Raw genomic sequence first — 18,336 nt, 5'->3', positions numbered from 1 at the left:
GAACACCAATCTCTAATCTGTTTCTGCCTGTTGTGGATTCTCAGTTACTTTTGTTTAGACTTGCTACCCGTGCCAGTAAGCGTTTGTATTTTTACTTTTTCAATAAATCACTGAACTGGAACTGGATTTTCTGCATTTGGGTCTTTTCCCTTGTTGTTGAACTCTCCTCGCTACCAGTGGTGGAAAGCAAGTAACATTTTGAGGCTGAGTATTTCCATGTAATGCTACTTTCTACTTCTAGACATCTACATCACACTTCAGATGGGAATATTGTACTTTTTACTCCCCTACATTTATCTGACAGATGTAGTTACTTTTCAGATTAAGATATTACATAATAAACCTATGATATGCTTATAATAGGAAATGAGAGAGTTATGTGGAGCTGATAAGTCTTGATAAGCTTTGATGGACGTTCATATCAAAACATTATGCACTAAAGCTTTAAAGATTAAACCTGTGGTTCGCAACCTTTTTGGCTTCTGGTCCCTTACAAAAAAAACCCCCAAGAGTCTAGTTCGGAAGTTGTTGACAGTTCAACCAGCGAAATGTTCCGAGCAGTGATGGAGAGTTACACTTTTAAGGTAGGCTACTTGTACTTTACTATTTCTGTTTTCTGCAACTTTATACTTTTACTTCACTTCAATTCAAAGAGGAAACACTGTGCTTTTTACTCATTTGTGTGAGAACTTTAGTTACTTTGCAGATTTGGACCCCCAGGTTGGAACAACTGGACTGAACTATGTTATACAGTTGAAACTAGCTCCATCTTGAGCAGCTACAACAGTAAAATGTTGCTCAGGCATTGGTGCACATGAACAATCAAATACATAATAATAAATCGGTCACAGGGGACATTTTTCTCCAAGATGAGTACTTTTACTTTGAAATATAAGTATATTCAGCTATTACTGCTGTACTTTTAATTAAGATGTTCAATGTTTTTAGCCTAGAAATCTAGACGCACCGGAGCGGCAGCAAATGTAATTTGCAGCCAGGGTCATCTTGATGTGGGTCTGGCTTGTCATCCTACAATGTTTTACTTGTAATGGAGTAATTTACATTGTTCTATTACTTTTTAAGGTACGTTTCTTTACAGCAAGTGAGGACAAAATGCTTGAACTTTATATTAACATGATAAATGATCATAGATGGACATTGTCTGCATTAAATAGTTTATTTCATCTATCATTTTACAATATATATTCCTTATACAGATTATACTGACAAATCCCTTTTGTTTAAAGTGCATAAAGCATTCCTTCAGCTGCCCTCCACTCTTCAAAATGAGAAACGTTGAGTGAATTACATACAGCGAGTATATTTTAGATGTTACTCACATTGGAAATGATAACCGTATTTCAGAGAGCGTGTTAATATCAAAATCAAAACATTTGACCTGTTTTCGTTGTCTGCCGAAGCTGCAGTCAGACATTGTGATTATGGTTAAAAATGAATGTTGAATTAAGGTGAAGGTTTGGTTTCTTATCTGCTCCTTGATGAACCGTAGCTTTTGCAGCTTTGGCTCGCGGCCATTTGAAACATTCTGGGATGTGCAGTCCTGTTAAAACAGGCCAAACCTCAAACTGCTGAGTCTGGTCCTGAGAATGTAACATGCTAGAGACAGATAAACCTGAAAAAACAAAACTGAGCGCCTGAGCCCCACAGATAAAAAATAAATAAATAAAAAATATCTGGATAGTGTTGGTGTTAAAGTGGTTCTGTGTGTGTGTGTGTTTTTGCAAGTTACAGGCCAGTTCACTTTGATTAGAGAAGGATCTCATGGGCTCAACTGACAGAAATGATAATTAGGTTTACACTTTGTTACAATTACATGCAATATACGTATATTAAATTATCTTTACATCTTTACAGTCCCATCAAATTTTAAACTCCCAAATAATCTGCAACATTCAATATTGTTGGGCTTTACTGTAGGAGACAGTGACAGACATTTTTCACTGTTATAGACCAAATAAATAATTGGTTCCCTGAGGAAATGATCACCACAATCAATGACAATAAGCCCTATAGTGCTGTCAGCAGCCTTATCACAACAATAGCTAAGCTAAGTTTTCAATAGTTTAAGTGCCCATACATTTTGTTCATTTTTGAATTTTTTAAGTTATGTAAAAACAATTATACATTGGGTATTAAGAAGATTCAGTTAAAGTTAATACATTACAAGAGCACAGACAGTATTTTTGTGAACTCAGGCTGATGCAAATGGTGCAAAATAAAATGTGTTTTTCCAGCTGTTTCTGATGATGAATGTGGACCATAGTCACTTGTTTTCTTGCTCATTTCTTTTCTCTGCTGTCCTGTAATTAACGCAACATGTCAAAGATTATCATGATCTAAACCACAGCAGGTAATTTTTTAATTTTAGTGAAATCAGGAAACGATTTGGTTTTACTGTGGAAAATTGTGTGTGTGTGTGTATGTATGTGTATATGTGTATATATATATATATATATATATATATATATATTTTTTTTTTTTTTTAAGACAATCCTTTAGCATCTTAAGTTTTACCATACAGTAATCCAACTTTCATTCACAGCAGTCAGTCCAATAACTCTAACCCTTTAACAGCTCATACCACATTTCAAAAATCAATAACACACGACGAAGAAAAATTTAAATCTTTAAATTATTTCAGTTGCATTGTGAGTGAGATCTTAGGAAAAGTGATCACAGCTGTTTTTACAGCTTTTACTGAAGATTAAAGACTGAAGTTTAGGCGTCTGTCTATTGTCTGTCAGAATGGTAAAATGTCACCTGCTGTGTGTTGCTTTTATAGTAGCTGTTGTCCTCCAGCAGCTCCTCTATGATCCCCTATAAAAAAGGAACATTTGTTCAGGAAATCACTTCACCGCTGGACTGACTTGAAGTGGAAATGAAAGAATTTTGTTCCAAAATGAGATACTAGCTTCAGCAGGAGAAACACAAATTTGACACTGCTCTTACATATTAATATAAATATTCATAGTATTGAAACAATATTTTATATTAAAGAAATATTTGTTCATTCCTGATTAAATGGAAGGAATAGTTTGAGTTTTGATTTTAGTTAATATGCGTATTCACTTTTTGCTGAGAGATGAGAAGATTGATACCATTTTCATTGTAAGTTAAATATGAAGCTGCTAGCTGCTGTTAGCCTGGCGCTGTCCAAAGGTAACAACCAGAATCTAAAACTCACTTTAGATTGTTTGTTTAATCTGTACAAAAACCAAAGTGTAAGTTGTGGTTTTACGGGGGTTATGTGCTGGAACTATTTATTAGCCAGAAGCAGTGGCTTGCTGTTTCCCCCGCCCCACTTCCAGTCTTTGTGCTAAGCTAAAGTCTCCTGAATGTAGCTTCATATTTATGGATGAGAGTGGCGTCGATCTTCTTCTCTTAACTCTCAGCTAGAAAGTGAATAGGCGTATTTCCCAAAATGGCTTCACTGACGACCTATATTTTAAATCATCAATCATGTTAAATCATGAACATCTGCTAATGGCCTTCTCAGAGAAACCGACCTGCATCTGCTGATATGTGACTCCATCTTTGAGATTCCCATCACCTGTCAGAAGCAGAAAAAATGAAAAGGTCAGAAGATCTGCCAAAGCGCCTGCAGTGTTTAGTGTTTGAAGCTGTGACATCAGTCTTACCCGTGCTGTCAGCAGCGTCTCCTGTGAAGTGGTGGACCAGAGGCCACCAGTCTGAACTGCTTGAGCCTAACTCCATCAGCTCTGGAGAGGAGTGGAGGAGCTACAGGGAAACGGAAAGGAGATCCTCAACAATCTTCCCCAATATCTCAAACTAGCCTCATGTAACAGCATTGGGATGGTACAGTTTGTTTCATCATTAATAACTAAAAAAGGAACCCCAGTTTAAATATTAATACCCCTTTTTTTATAATAATCAACATGGCACTTACATGCTAAGTTGCACTAAATCTGACAAGGGAAGGGTAACGTAAAAATAAAAAAATACATAACACCCACTCCTGTTCTCCCCCAGAACCCCCGACTAAGTTTGAGAACACATTACTTTAATCAGCCGATTAATCCATTATTCAATCGAAAGAAAAACATTGTTTATACCTTCTTCTTTTTTTAAAGCTTTTCTATGATGATACATCTTTGGGTTTTGGACTGTTGGTCGTGAGGAATGTAAATCGGCCGTACAAACCTTGCTGAGCTCCACTTTGAGGTTGTATGGATCGCTCCAGTAGTGGAACAGAGACTTTTTAAATCTTTCAATGATCCGTCGTTTGATGTTGTGGTGCGGAGCTGGTGGAAGCTGGCAATGGGGAAAAAGTTGATAACATTTCTTTTTTACATTCAAGTATCAATCCTGAAGTAAGGATGAAAAACAGCCTGTTTCGTAGGTTGATAGCCACGTTTTTTATGTATTTGTAACAGAATTTATGAGCCAAACAGTCACAAAACCCTTTACATAAGATTGAACCTCTTAGAATTCAATTCTTTACTATATTTGGACAAGTCTCGCATTGCCAGACCTTCCTCCACAGCGCTGCGAAGGAAGGTCTGGCTAGTCCAAACAGCATTCCGGGATGCGACATTACGAATCCCACTATGGCCACGCCAAGACCCGCCCTTCAATAGCGTTCACACACTACTATTGGCCAGGCGTCCATGCTTATATGTACAGGTCCTATCCCCTGACCAATCCCCTAACCCTAACCCCAACCAATCGAGCTGCTTCGTAGGGCGGGTCTTGGCGTGGCCATAGTGGGATTCATAATTTTGCTTCCGGGATGGGAGAAAAACGTGTTCTGGTTTATTGGCATTTCTTTAAACCAATCACAATCGTCTTGGGTGGCGTTAAGCGCCGGACGGTGCCGCTGCAAAATAGCCTCGGGAAGGAACTTTGTCTTTGTCGTGCAACAAAAAAAACTCAGATTGGACAGATAGTCTAGCTAGCTGTCTGGATTTACCCTGCAGATGTCTGAGGAGCAGGTAACCATAGTCCTCGTTAATCGACCGGAGTTTAGAAAGCCAACACAAAGAAAGAGGAAGGTGACTGACGTCCGGCTGAAAATGAGGGACATCCAGCGGAATTTCCAGCGGCACCTGAACAATTAATTTAAGCTAAACTTTGATAAAATCTAGCAATAAACAGTTGTATTACTGTACCTGAGTGATGTAAATAATTTTGTGCAGCTGCACGAGGAGCCTCTGAATGGGATCATCAATCTGCCGAACCTTATTCTGGGAGACACAGATCCCTGCTGACACTGAGGTGAGAGCGAAAACAAACACAGAGGCTAATAAACAGGACAGACACATTTTATAAGAGACATTTAGAACATCTGCTTTTTGGGTTGTTTATGTGTTAAGCATTCCCATCAGGTTGAAAATGTACCTGGTCGTGGTTTAATCTTTGCAGCAGTATAATCCCCACTGAGGTGAGAGGAAAATCAAAAAAGCAAGTCAAGAAATTGTGCAGCTACGAGTGAACTGTTTTTATCTGAGTGTTAATGCGTCAACAAACAGCGGCCTCCATTTACAGATAACTGTTTTTTACATGACTAAATGAGGATACAATATGCATTTCCCACTGACCATACAGAAATGGGTAATGTAATGTGAGATTTTTTCACTTACCCAGATTGAATGTGGTCAGGTGTAAAACAAGCACTGGACTTTAATCCTTTTGAGCAACACAAAACAAGCCAAAAGATCAAATCAACCAATCTGAAAAAAAACCTTAAATAACAGAAACTTAAAGGGGAACTATGCAGTTTTTTTTTTGTTTTTTTTACTTAATTTACCTTAACTGAACATCTTCAGAGTCATTGGAACTGTTATATGACTTTTTTCGGGTTGAATGGTGGTCGTCTCGCTCCCCCCTAGCGCCTGTGAGCGGAAAAACCACCCTTGCAACTTTCGGCCGGCGAGCCACCGGCCTCAGCGTCAGGAAGTATGGCGTGATATCAGGTCTCGTGACGTAACAAATTGCTTCACGGCACTGTAAACATACGCCTACTCAGGAACCGGCTAACAAGGTAGCGATGGAGTTTTTTACACTATCGTCATGGCTGAGCCGGCAAAAAAGAAGCAGAAAGCTAAGAAAGCATTGTCGGAGGAACAGAGAAAGAGGAAAAAGCAGACTGACTGAGCGAGGAGTCAGACACAAGTAAACATAGGAGCTGCCAAATATCTATTCCAAAGCTGTAGGGGGAGCTCTATGTTACATTTCATTTAGCTGATGCTTTTATCCAAAGTGACTTACAATTGCTATATATATATATATATATATATCAGAGGTCACACACCTCTGGAGCAAATAGGGGTTAAGTGTCTTGCTCAGGGACACATTGGTTGATTAACGCAGTGGGAATCGAACCCAGATCAACCACATCAAAGGCATATGTCATATCCACTACGCCATCACCACCTCTATAGAGAAACCTGCGAGCAAAAAGTGAAACGAAATGGCCAAAACTGCATAGTGCCCCTTTAAGAGCTGTAAAAGAACGGCCATGTCACTGCTAAACTGTCGGTTCAAATCCCTAAGTAAAAACTGCTACCCAACCTCATGATGAATACGACTGGGAACTAACTGTAGTGTTTTCCTGTAAAGGCAGTGGTGTCCATGTTGGTGTTGCATGGTTCAGCATCACCATCTGAGGCATCATCTAAAAAAGGCACACAAATATTTACAACACGTAATCATTTTTACCAGTCTGTGTGAAATTCTGTGCAGTATGAAACACAGTCACCTTGACTGATATTCTGCTCGCTGTGGTTTGAAGTGCAGGCTGCAGAAGAGCGTGGTGTCGGAGATTCAGTATTCATTAAGGATTTTTCCTGCAAAAAGTGCAGCATGTATTTTTTTTATAATCCTGCAGAACATACTAAAAATGATTATTTACAACCGTCATATTTAATCACTAATTTGCAACTACTACAGAGGTTCTTAGTTATCTCTTTGTACAACAATAAATCGTATCTAAATAGTCCTCAAAGACGTCCTTTTTATTTTTCAAAATCACCTGAGACAGGTTTGTGTGGCTGCAGTCCATCCTGCTTTTGTGCTTCTCCAGGAAGTACTTCTGCGCTCGCTTCCTGTCTCTCTCTGCTCTTCTTTCCAGTGCATTCTGGGAAGTGTAGAGTCCATCCATCAGCCTCATCATGAGGTCGGATATCCTGGAGCTGACGGCCACAATGTCCGGCCGCAGGTCTGCATCTGGACTCAAACACCTGGACAGGACGTCCCATAAAAGAGTATATTAATCTATGAATACATTAGAGGATCTTTATTACTAAATTACTTTAATCTGTAACAATGAAAAAACACAAAAATAATACTATAAATAGGATAAAATGTATGTCATAGACAAGTATTAATTAAGTATTAACTAGTTAATTATTTGAGCTGAATTCAATAGTTATTTTAACCTGACTCCGCCAGATGGATTGCTTCGCATTTGCTTGGCATATCCATCTGGGAACTTTCCGTTGGAGAACTTTTGGGAAGGGGCGAAAATACTGGTTAGCTGATTGGATTAACCATCTGTCTATCACCTATGTTGGTGATAGATGGGCCAAATCAACCAATCATATCAACAAAGCGTATGAAAAAACAACCACAAGCCCCCAAAGCATAGCTCGTTAGCTCAGCAAGCAAGCAACATGTCGGTAAAGGATATTTGCCGTTTGTGTAACGAGAATTTAGGAATAAAAGACACCCATTCAGGTTACCGCTCCATATTCCAAAAGAAGGACCCAAGAGGAAAAAAGCATTAGCGAGCGGCTAACAGAATTAGGGCTACCACTGGCTGAAAATACTGGTTAGCTGATTGGATAAACCATCGGTCTATCACCACCTAACCCACCTCAAAACCAACGCTGATTGGCCCGGTCGTTTGGCTAACGGCTCCAAATTTTCTCTATCTCAAGATGCCAGACTGATCTGCGAGTGGAAAACTGGAGCTCGCGAGATCAGGACGCTCTCACGAGGCTAAAGTTATTCTAAACTAAACTAATAAATGAACTTGTGAGTTTAAATCAATAACTGAGCCAATAAAAGCCTGTTTATCGCCAATGGATAAAAATGATTGCCAGTAATGTGTAATGGTGCTGAGGCTACTGTCCAACTTACACTAAAGTTTTGACTTTTAAAGGATTGAGTTTAACTACAGGCTATTTTAATTTTATTTTGAAAGACCCTATATATAAATATAAAAGTCTCACCATCTGATCATGTCTGTGACCCTCACTGAGAAAGCTCCTTCTTCAATCGGCTCGTAGGCGGCCTCGACAATCTACCAGCACAGAATAAGATGCAACAGTAAGTGTGTGTGTGTGTGTGTGTGTGTGTGTGTGTGTGTGTGTGTGTGTGTGTGTGTGTGTGTGTGTGTGTGTGTGTGTGTGTGTGTGAGACCTTGCTGGCCAGCGACAGCATGTTACTGCTGTAGAATGGAGGCTGTAAAGTAGCCATCTGGTAGAGGATGCAGCCCAAAGCCCAGATGTCGGCTCTCTCTCCGTACGGCTCGTTCTTCACCACCTCTGGACTAACAGGCACACAAATGTTTGTATGTGTTACCTTGTGAGGAACCCCCCCTAAAACATTTGCTTAACCAACCCTAAAACAACAGCTCATTGACAAAGTGAGGACCGGAAAGCATGTCTCAACTTTCAAAATATGTCCGCACTCTCAAGAGCACACACACACACACACATACACACACACACACACAGCTGTTGTCAGGACCATAAACACTCTTGAGCTGCTGTATCGCCTGTTTCTCGAAGTTGCTAACAGGCTTTAAAATCATAAAAACAGCTCTGCCATACTTTCTTAAAGGATTGGTTCACCCAAAACACATTTTCTCACCTTCTTCTAGTGTTATCTAGCTTTATTTGGACAGCTTTTGAGATATCTGCTCCCCCTCAATACAATCAACCACAATTAAATTTCATTTATATTGCTCAGTCTTGAAAAATGATGTTAAATGTTTTCACCAGATGTAGAATTCATTGAGAATAAGAGAAAGAAATATTCCTGATGAAAACTCCTCAGTGACCCCTTAAAAACGACCAAATAATCTAATCTAACTGCTGGATGTTTAGAATGACTTTCCTCACCAGGAGTAAAGGATGGTGCCGACCACTGACGTTAGCTTGCTGTTCTCCTGTTTCTGCTTCGCGAGGCCGAAGTCAGCTTCAAGCAGAAGAAAGGCACAGGTTAAACTTGTCTAATAGGACAAGACAAGGAGAGAGAAACTGTTGACACTCACTGATGGTGACTTTGTCCTTTTCCCCCAGCATGATGTTGTTTGGTGTGAGGTCGCGGTGGACTATCCTCTTTTCCTTGTGCAGGTACCTCAATGCCAGACACATCTGGGGGAACATGGAGAAAATACAGATCAGTTAGTGATTTAGTTATTAAAAAGACGGAGATGTTTCTATTCAGACAAAAATGTCTGTCAATTTACACTATATTTAAAGCTATAGTGCGTAGTTTCTGCTGTCCCCATGAGGAATTCGAAGTAATGACAACAACACTGTCGACGCGTCCACATGATACAATCTTTCCATGATCGCGCACGCGCCCCCACCCCTCCTCGATGCAGTTGCTAGTAGCTAAGGAGGACACGGAGGATTAAAAAATAAGAGTTGTTGTTACTTGTATGAATATATTCCAAATTCTGTCTTCTGTGAACGTCTGCTGCTTCTCCTTCAGAGAGTTTAAATGTTCAGCCAGCGGCACTCCCTCGATCAGCTCCATCACGATGTACAGCTTGTCGCCTAAAACAAACAGTAAGATTGGAGTGTTTGTTGTATTTCTTGCTTATTATAGTTAAGGTTAAGGCCAGTAAAAAAAATAATGAATCCTCACCTTCCAAAAATGTCTTGTAGTATTTAACAATGTTTGGGTGTGTCATCTAGAGAGGAAGAAACATAAACAACAACAAATATAACTTGTTCAGAGAGCGTGTAATAAAATGTACTCTTAATGGTTAAAAATGTAAACTTTGTGCCTGTTCTTTGACGATCGTGAGCTCAGAGATGATTTTCTCCACGTTACTGTCTCTGGACTTCTTGTCGTTGCCAAACGCCGGATTATGGAGGTTCACCTCCTTCAGAGCCAGGAGGTTCTGGCCACTCTGCTTTCGGACCTGTCGTTGAGTATAATTATTGGAACCACAGACACTTGATGTGAACCACCTGAAGCACTCTTAAATGAGGCCATAAAGAAGCTAAATTGTCTCAAACCAACTCTTCTGTTTTAAGGATGTTTGTCGTATAGAGCTAGGTGATATGAAGAAAATCAAATATCACAATATTTTTGACCAAATACATCGATGGCGATATTGTAGGATTGACTATTGGTGCTTTTACAAAATATTTACACAATGAGATTTTTGATAAATAATCATCAGCAATGGGTATATAATGACTAAGTGGGTAAAGGCAAATAATAGAACAGCTAGAACAGTCTGGTAAACTCAGAAAATGATGTCACTTTACTGTAATGCAGCCTGTACAATCATGAAGACAACACTTGTCATATTACGATATCCAAAATTTAAGACGATATCTAGTCTCATATATCGACGTCAATATAATATCGATATATTGCCCAGCCCTGGTTTTTCGTACCTTGAAGACGCTTCCAAAGGCGCCGGTGCCCAGATGTTCCAGTATGGAGTAACCATTGATGACTTTAAGGGGAGGTCGGTTCTGGTCCACAGTCTCAATGTTCTCTCTCAGACTGTCCAGTTCCTCTTCCTGAATTACAAAACAGACAGAGCTCCATCCATTTGCAAGGTAAAGAATCCTTCTCGTCAATCTGCATAGTTTATTCATCCCAAAAATCCCAGTAATATTTTTTTTTATTTTGCAGCCAAAAACCAGCTTAATAAACAGCTGAATCCATTCAGAAGCCGTTCTCTTACAGTGTAAAGTGAAACTTTGGTTTGCAGTCCCTCGTAGGCCGCGAGGTCCCGCACATAATGTCCAACATCAATAAACAACTCAAAGAGGTCTGTGGGAAAGAGTCTGAAATGGATAAGACATTACATAACAGCATTAGAGAACATTTGAAGAGATTTTTCTCCAAAACAGATTTCCAACAGTAGCCCAGTTTAAACGATTGATGCATGATATGAGCTTAAGGTATGTTTTTTTCTTCTTTCTAAAATAGTTATGTTGTAACATCACCTTTTAAACGGATGTCTGTTTCTTTCCACGCTAAAGAGAAACCGAAGGGTTCGAAACGCATAGCACTGCCGATATGCAAAGAAATGTACAAATATGTTACTCTCAGGTAGCAAAAACATCTACATAATTATGTAATTTAATACATATATGAATGCCATATACCTGCAAAGGTGTGACCTTTGGTCCAGAGTTTTGAGGTAAAATCAACTTTGTGATTATATAGACCCCATTTTCCTACGAAAAGAATGTCAAAATTAATTGACGCAATGTTTTACAATGTTTTACATATAGTAATTTGATATAAAGGCGGACTTATTCAGCCCAATCCTCTCAACTGTTCTGCTCTTCATCTAACGACCTTTTCCTTACCTGCACAATGTGGTGAGCAGATGTGTCATCCAGACTAAGCTCAGTCAGAACTGTGCAGCAGGCTGGAAAAAGGATTAAAAAGGATATGGCTTAATTTAAGAACATATGCGTGCAATCTTATAGTCTCAGACAGTCCAATAAACAGTTGTAAACATTAATAACTCACTTTCCAAACCAACGAACACTGACACCTTCAGATTGTAAAATTCAAAGTTTTTCTGCAAATTATTATTGGGACAGCCATGTTTGTCTTTTACCCAAATTAGTTTAATTTCATAGTGTTGTTTTACAAGTAACCCATGTCTCACTTCAGGAAAAAGCTGTTTACATTCCAAGCAACTGATAAGACTCCTCTGGGGGCAGAAGTTACTGTGCAGTGGTAAGCACACTTTTTTTTTACCATCTTATATGACAGTATTAACAGCACAAACTCTTACTGGGTGATATCTACATCTCAAGAAACCCTAAAGAAAATGCGGTAAGTTGTACAGTCCCTGACCTGACTGCAGGGCCATAGTGTTGTCCACCTCCTCCTGCGGGCTGAGCTCCTCTCTCATGTGCTCTCTCTGGATGCGGCCGACTGCGTTGGCGCTGGAGAGCGTCTCGATGGACGAGTTGTCAGAGACGTACTGCCGGTCACTGTGAGAGTTGTGTTGTATGTCAACAACAAATGTACAGTAAATAACGCCCAAATGCCCAAAAACTAAGCTTTAAAACTGAAATGCCTTGTGATGCTGGTTAGTCAGTTTTAATTGCATCCTCCATCATTGGTTGTTAAAATACTGAAGGTACATTTTTAGAAGCCCAGAAATCACAGCACCTAGTAGCAGTGAGACCTGGCTGAGTAGTTAACATCCTGCAGATATATCATGGTAAGTGTTACAGTGTGGGGCAGTATAAATCGGAACCATTTACCCATTTACCATTTAATCACCTTTACAAATACTCTGAGCTACTGCAGACATTTAGTGTTGTAATTCCATAAAGTTGGGCAACTCAAGAGACAGTTTTACAAAAGAATGGTCAAAATGTATGCTGCAGAGGCTCCAAAATCACTGAATCCTACAATTCCCATAATGCAACCAACAGCCTATTTTTCCCTGCCTGTTAAACGCAGATGTCTTTCCATGCCCCAGTTTGTAATGCAGGCTTTCTGCTAAACATTTGAAGTCTCCAAAGCTGAGTTAACTAATGAATCTAATGGAAAAAATGCTGTCAGGTTGCATTATGAGAAATGTAGGATCCATTGTTTTTTAAACTTGACCTATACTAGAGATTTAAAGTCAGCATACTGTATCTTGGCCTCTGTGGTTTGATTTTGATCATTCTTTTTGAATCTGTCTCTTGTGAGTCCCCCAACTTTATTGTGTAGTCTCACAAACCTGTCGAGCAGCCGGAGAAGCTGCTGCACCCCGCCCCAGCTCCGGATCTCCGTCCTGGCGTCGGGATCCTGGCAGAGCTGGACCAGGACCCAGGCGACGCTCCACAGCAGCTTCAGGTGCTGGCCGTACAGCAGGCTCAGCAGCACAGGCAGACCCTCCAGCTCCCTCAGCTGGTCCCTCACCTGCCACACCGGGGACAGGAGCCTCAGCAGCTCAGCACTCATCCTGGAGGACATAGCAGGTTCAGTCTAGCCCTTGCTAGTTTCTATGTTTTTATGTTGTTTTAAATTCTTTAAATTGCTTTCTAGCTGCATTTAAATTGGGGATTATTAGTTCCTTATTCGTTGTACAAAGTGTCTTATGTTCAATCCCTGCAAAAGCAATGTGTCTGTGTATTTTCAGATAAGATGACATAAGCTGAGATGTGCTTAGACGAAATGCAGAAACTTGATTTGTTTGTCTAGTTTTTTTATTAGCACAAATGAAGGAAGGGCGGTTCCCACAATTTAGACACATTTCATTTGACTGTGACAAATACATCAACAATTTAGTGATTTCTTACCTCTTTGACAGCAGGTCATATTCCTGCAGTATTACAAGTAGGTTCTCCACCACGGGAAGCTTGCCAATCTCCTCCTTGCATTCTGGGCTGCAGAAGAAAAATGGCTTACAACAGATGAAATCATAAATGTATTTTATGCATTATATAAAGTATTTGGTTACCTCTCAGCCAAAGTGGTGAGTGCCAGCAGGGCTCCCAGCAGCACACTGCTTTCTGTTGTGGAGAGGAGCTTCACCAGTGTCTAGAAGTAGACATAGTTTAAAGACTTAACTTTGTCTCCACAAAGTAAGATAAGATAAGGTGAGCCTTTATTGTCATTATATTACAATGAATACAACATATTGCAGGTGCCCCTCCCAGCTGTGCTTAAAAGAAACTTAATTCATTCAACAGCCATTCATCATATAATACATATATTGCACCATTCTTAATAATATAACATTGCACAGATTAGTAAAATGAATTGTACAAAACTAACTAACTAAACTAACAACACTAATAAAATGCAATAAAATGTGAAATATGGGGTGCAGAGTCATTATGTGTGTAGATTTAAGGACAGGATGGCCTTTGGAAAGGAGTACATTAAATGGAGAAGAATTTGAGATGGGAGCAGAGACACTCACTGACCATCATGCTACAACAAAAGCATGACTTAATATGGTCATACATCTCACAAAAAGAGAGAAAATATTTGCTATGTCTCTCCATCAGAGTTTTCACTGCTTCATTTGACAACTTAGGGTAAATATTTGCACCCTGGAAGCTGCAATGTTCACTATCACCCACGGTATCAAGTATTGGATGGAGCAAGCCACAATCCAGACACTTACTATTCTTACAGCTCCCATAGAGCTTAAAATGTCAAGTTTGTTATGTGGGTGACACTGCATGAGAAATTGTTAAAAACAAAACAGTTTGAAGATCAATTGTATTGTAATCCGTCAATTAGATTATGAGATATCTCTTGTATGTAAATGTCATATTTCAGCCCGTTGGTGGTCTTGTCTAAGAAAGGTCATAATGTGTCTAAAATGGAAACGGTTCATCCTCTGGGGAGCATGAACTTCCTTCCTTACAAATTGCATGTCGATCTGTGTATTCAATTGTAATAATTGTTGTATAATTTTATGCCTGATGTTGGTGCTAGAAAAAAGGTCAGAGGGAGACAAAAAACATTAAGATTCATTAGCTAGGGAACATGAATATCCACCAGTGGAGAGTTGGAAGGTGCTGGATGGACAGACTGGCCAACATTGTCCTCCTTAAGACCCAGTGATAAATAAAACAATAACTGAAATGGAATATAATAACTAAACAATAAATAAAATAAAAAAAAAAAATATATATATATATATTATACATACATACATACATACATACATACATACATACATATTAAAACCCTGCTGTAGCCTTCACAAATACATTCAATATACAACATGTAGTGAGTGACCAGTTCCAGTGCACCAACAGGAATAACTTTCCGTTTCCATTTTTTCTCAGACATGAATATGATTTGAAAACAAACAGCACATAATCACAGATAGCCCTATCTTATCACTCACCCTGTGAGCACCGCTCTCGATGACCCAGACCCTTTGATCTTCGACGGCAGACAGCTTTTGAAACATGTCTGCAGAGCAATCATCAAAGGCAGCGTTGACGAGGACGTACACAAGACTGACATTATCATATAGTTTGTCTTGATATTGCCTTCAGAATACTCACAGGTCATCGTGACCAGCTTCTGCACAGCAAACGCCTGTTCGCCGCAAGATATGTACACGGCAGTGACATGCTCCATATACTGAAAGGGAAATAAAGTAGCGGTGAGGATGACATGAGATATGTGAGGATAAATCCCAAAACACAGCTTGTTTAGGCAGGTGAGAATTATCTTCGAGAGCACTTACCCTGGCAAGTGAATTGATGCCTTGGAGCTGATGGAGGATTTTCTAAAAGAAAACAGGTAAAATAGGCATTTTTATGATATTCATACAATACATAATAAACAATAAAAATTTAAGTTTTTTTTTCTTCAGTTGTACCTGATGGTTGGGATCTCTGATCAATAATCGTAGGCAGATCAGAACTCTTAGGACAGACTCAGGCAGTGCATGGTCAATCCATTCACTATAAAGGGAATAACATTGTCAGTAAACCTTGTGTGAGACAAGAGCAGAAAAGCTGCAGTATTTCAAAGATATTTTACCTGCAGAGTCTGTTTTTGACCAAAGACGCAAGGATGTCAGAGAAGAGTTTGTGCAGTGGGTGGCTGCTGAAACATCTTTGGTCTTTGTATGTGATGCTGAAAAATGAACATACTGTATATGTAATTAGCTTCACAATTGTACCGACTGTATTTCATTCTTATGAGAGAAATCTTGTAACGAATGCTCAGCCACGAAAGACACAATCCATTAACTTCTGTAGTTCTTGAAAACTTTACATATAGAGCTGGATTATCAAGCCGAAATGCATCAGAATCTGTCTGAATCAAGAACAGAAAGTTGGCACCCAATGTCTGTCCAGATTCATAATCTTGTTTATTTATTCTCTGATCACATAGTTCATGATTTCAATCCAAATGTTGCCAATTTCAGACTATTTCACTTGGGTGAAGTTCTTGTACATCTGCTTGTGTTTAGACACCATTTAATATTTGGCTTCTTTTATTGAATGAAAAAAAAAACAATTGAAGATATATATTTCTCAAAGAGAACAAATATTGTTTTGTATTGTAATTATATCTCCACTAATAGTGAAAAAAAGCACACAAAACCCAGCCCCACATACATATACACACTTGTATGCACTCAACAAAATCAACAGTGCTACGACAGTATAGGAAGCCCAGCAGATTATTATTGTGTTTGAATGTATAGGAGAAATTTTGACATGCACATGTTAACTTTTAAATAGTTAAGGAAAAGGCTTAAATTGAACTATAGCTGCATTATTACTATGTGTTTTTGTGGTCTTAAAAAAGTTTCAGTTGAATTTTAAGATAAGATAAGGAAAACCTTTATTCATTGCCAGCAGGAAAATGTAGTTGTTGCAGCGACACAAGATATATTACAGATAAAGACACAATACAGTTGTGTTAAATAAAAAAAGTAAAAGAAAGAAATAATAAGATATATTTGAAGAAAAAAAATCACAAGGTAAAGTGACAGGGGTGTGTTTAAAGAGGCTGTACTGTGACACCAGACTGATGATATGATCAAGTAATGGTACTTAAAATAATATGGTAACTTATGATATAGCATAGGATATGTATGAATTGAAGGTAGTGCTATGGTATAATATAGGTGAGGAATTATTTAAGATTATACATTTTATTTATAATTCCTAGGGAAGAAGAACCTGAATTTTTCCAGTTCAGAGGCTTCACTGGTGGCGTCGCTCTCACTCCTCTGTCTGTTGGTATCTTTTGGAGTATGCAGGCCTTGACATTTGCTGGCTCCACTGCTGCGTGCTTTACTGTGACTCAACGCTGCCACCTGCAACACAGGGAGTCTCATACTACAATATACACACATACCTAAGGAGAAATATGAGCTGTCTCAGTGGCGTCATTTTGTTGTTGTTCACCTCGTGTCTGGGAATGCTTTTGGCAAGCAGGGACTGAAGCCTCCTGAGATCATGAGATGCCCTAGAAAACAGGCGTTATCAGGCAGTTTGTTTTTGTCATATCAGGGGAATTCATTTTAAATGATGTAACAGACTATTAAATGACTGTGAGGAGGAGATCACTTGGCTTACTTGCTCTGGATTCCTCTGGATTTCAGGGGCAATTTTTCTCCTTGTCTCACTTTTTTTACTGGATTGGACATTTTCAACATTCCCCATGAGTAACCTGTGATTCAACTTCAGACATTTTTGGCACATAGTGACATTTAGACAGTGGTGGAAAGTAACTATGTACATTTACTTAAGTACGCTACTTACGTACAATTTGAAGGTACTTGTAATTTCCATTTTATGCTACTTTCTACTTCTACTCCACTACATTGTAAAGGCAAATTGTACTTTTTATTCTACTAGTCTACATTTATTTGACAACTTTAGTTGCAGAATTGGATTATTAATAGTAAGATAGGAATCAACTAATACATTCTGATATATTATTATAGGTTAAGCCGAGCTCCACCTTTACCAGCTGCAACAAGTGATACACATGAATGCATCACCAAGTATAATCCAGTGATATATCATTCTGAAATGGGCAATTCTGCAAGTAACGTTAACCTACTTTTACGTTTGATAAGTATATTTTGATGCTAATACATTATTACTTTTAGGCCCTACTTAATGTGGATCTGAGTAGCCTAGGCTACTTCTTCCACCTCTGCTAGCTTCTGAGATAAGAGGGCTAGCCAGACTATTTATGTTTGGCTAAAGGAAGCGGTTGAACTAAGCTGTCCTTGTTTGGCAGTTAAAGAAAGACAAGTCAAATGTATCTTACCCTTCCTCCAGCATCGCAAACTAGCAGTAGAAAGTTGATTTTGATGGGCTGAAATACGATTTTTGCTTCATTAAATACCCTTAGTCGGGCATATAGGCGACATGGATGTTTTTTCTTGAAACATCAAATGCCCCTTACATTAGCAAATAAGTAAAAACAATGCTCAGTTTCCCAGAATTTTTATCCAATCCAGGTGTGCAGTATTAGAGAGTCCTGGTTGCCGTGGATACAACAGACGCTATTTGCATTCCGTCACCAGGGTATTTTGACACCGGAATGTCGTTGAACAACTTGACACACAAAGTCACACATACTGTAAAATAACTGCCACTTATGATCAGCAAATAAGTAATTGACTCTTGAATT

At 39.0% G+C, this 18,336-nt stretch overlaps 1 protein-coding gene across 3 annotated transcripts; it reads right to left on the bottom strand.

Moving 5' to 3' along the window:
* Positions 1–1,240: 1,240 nt before the first annotated feature.
* On the bottom strand, positions 1,241–18,264 carry nek10 (NIMA-related kinase 10). Of its 3 annotated transcripts, XM_028579446.1 has the most exons (36): positions 17,971–18,264; positions 17,268–17,372; positions 17,097–17,157; positions 16,869–17,005; positions 15,715–15,810; positions 15,551–15,635; positions 15,416–15,457; positions 15,231–15,309; positions 15,068–15,135; positions 13,661–13,740; positions 13,500–13,586; positions 12,938–13,162; positions 12,055–12,194; positions 11,556–11,617; positions 11,349–11,420; positions 11,187–11,251; positions 10,922–11,024; positions 10,626–10,754; positions 10,004–10,141; positions 9,862–9,907; positions 9,649–9,770; positions 9,260–9,362; positions 9,108–9,183; positions 8,404–8,533; positions 8,214–8,284; positions 7,013–7,220; positions 6,740–6,827; positions 6,581–6,655; positions 5,622–5,667; positions 5,380–5,417; positions 5,151–5,251; positions 4,183–4,293; positions 3,660–3,759; positions 3,528–3,571; positions 2,782–2,838; positions 1,241–2,321 (listed from the first exon to the last, which is right to left on the bottom strand). In XM_028579446.1, exons 2-36 carry the CDS (start codon positions 17,345–17,347, stop codon positions 2,301–2,303), a joined length of 3,186 nt encoding a protein of 1,061 aa, XP_028435247.1. In that variant the 5' UTR covers positions 17,348–17,372; positions 17,971–18,264; the 3' UTR covers positions 1,241–2,300. The 3 variants fall into 3 exon arrangements, with proteins under 3 accessions (XP_028435247.1, XP_028435246.1, XP_028435248.1); XM_028579445.1 differs by lacking the exon at positions 1,241–2,321 and having other exon boundaries at positions 2,636–2,838; XM_028579447.1 differs by lacking the exons at positions 1,241–2,321; positions 16,869–17,005 and having other exon boundaries at positions 2,636–2,838; positions 17,047–17,157.
* Positions 18,265–18,336: the final 72 nt, after the last annotated feature.

This window comes from Perca flavescens, chromosome 6, assembly GCF_004354835.1.
Source record: "Perca flavescens isolate YP-PL-M2 chromosome 6, PFLA_1.0, whole genome shotgun sequence".
In the NCBI taxonomy this organism is placed as follows: Eukaryota; Metazoa; Chordata; class Actinopteri; order Perciformes; family Percidae; genus Perca; species Perca flavescens.
Note: the sequence above shows the minus strand (reverse complement) of the source record. Positions and strands in the feature narration are given on the sequence as shown.

What these genes read in the sequence shown, in the direction of transcription:
- nek10 (XM_028579445.1), bottom strand. Translation starts at nt 17,347, where the DNA reads ATGTTGAAAATGTCCAATCCAGTAAAAAAAGTGAGACAAGGAGAAAAA. An exon ending in GAAGCTGGTCACGATGACCT is followed by an intron (nt 15,136 to 15,230) that starts GTGAGTATTCTG and finishes ATTGCTCTGCAG; the next exon opens with ACATGTTTCAAAAGCTGTCT. An exon ending in CCTGACCACATTCAATCTGG is followed by an intron (nt 5,418 to 5,621) that starts GTAAGTGAAAAA and finishes CTCTCACCTCAG; the next exon opens with TGGGGATTATACTGCTGCAA.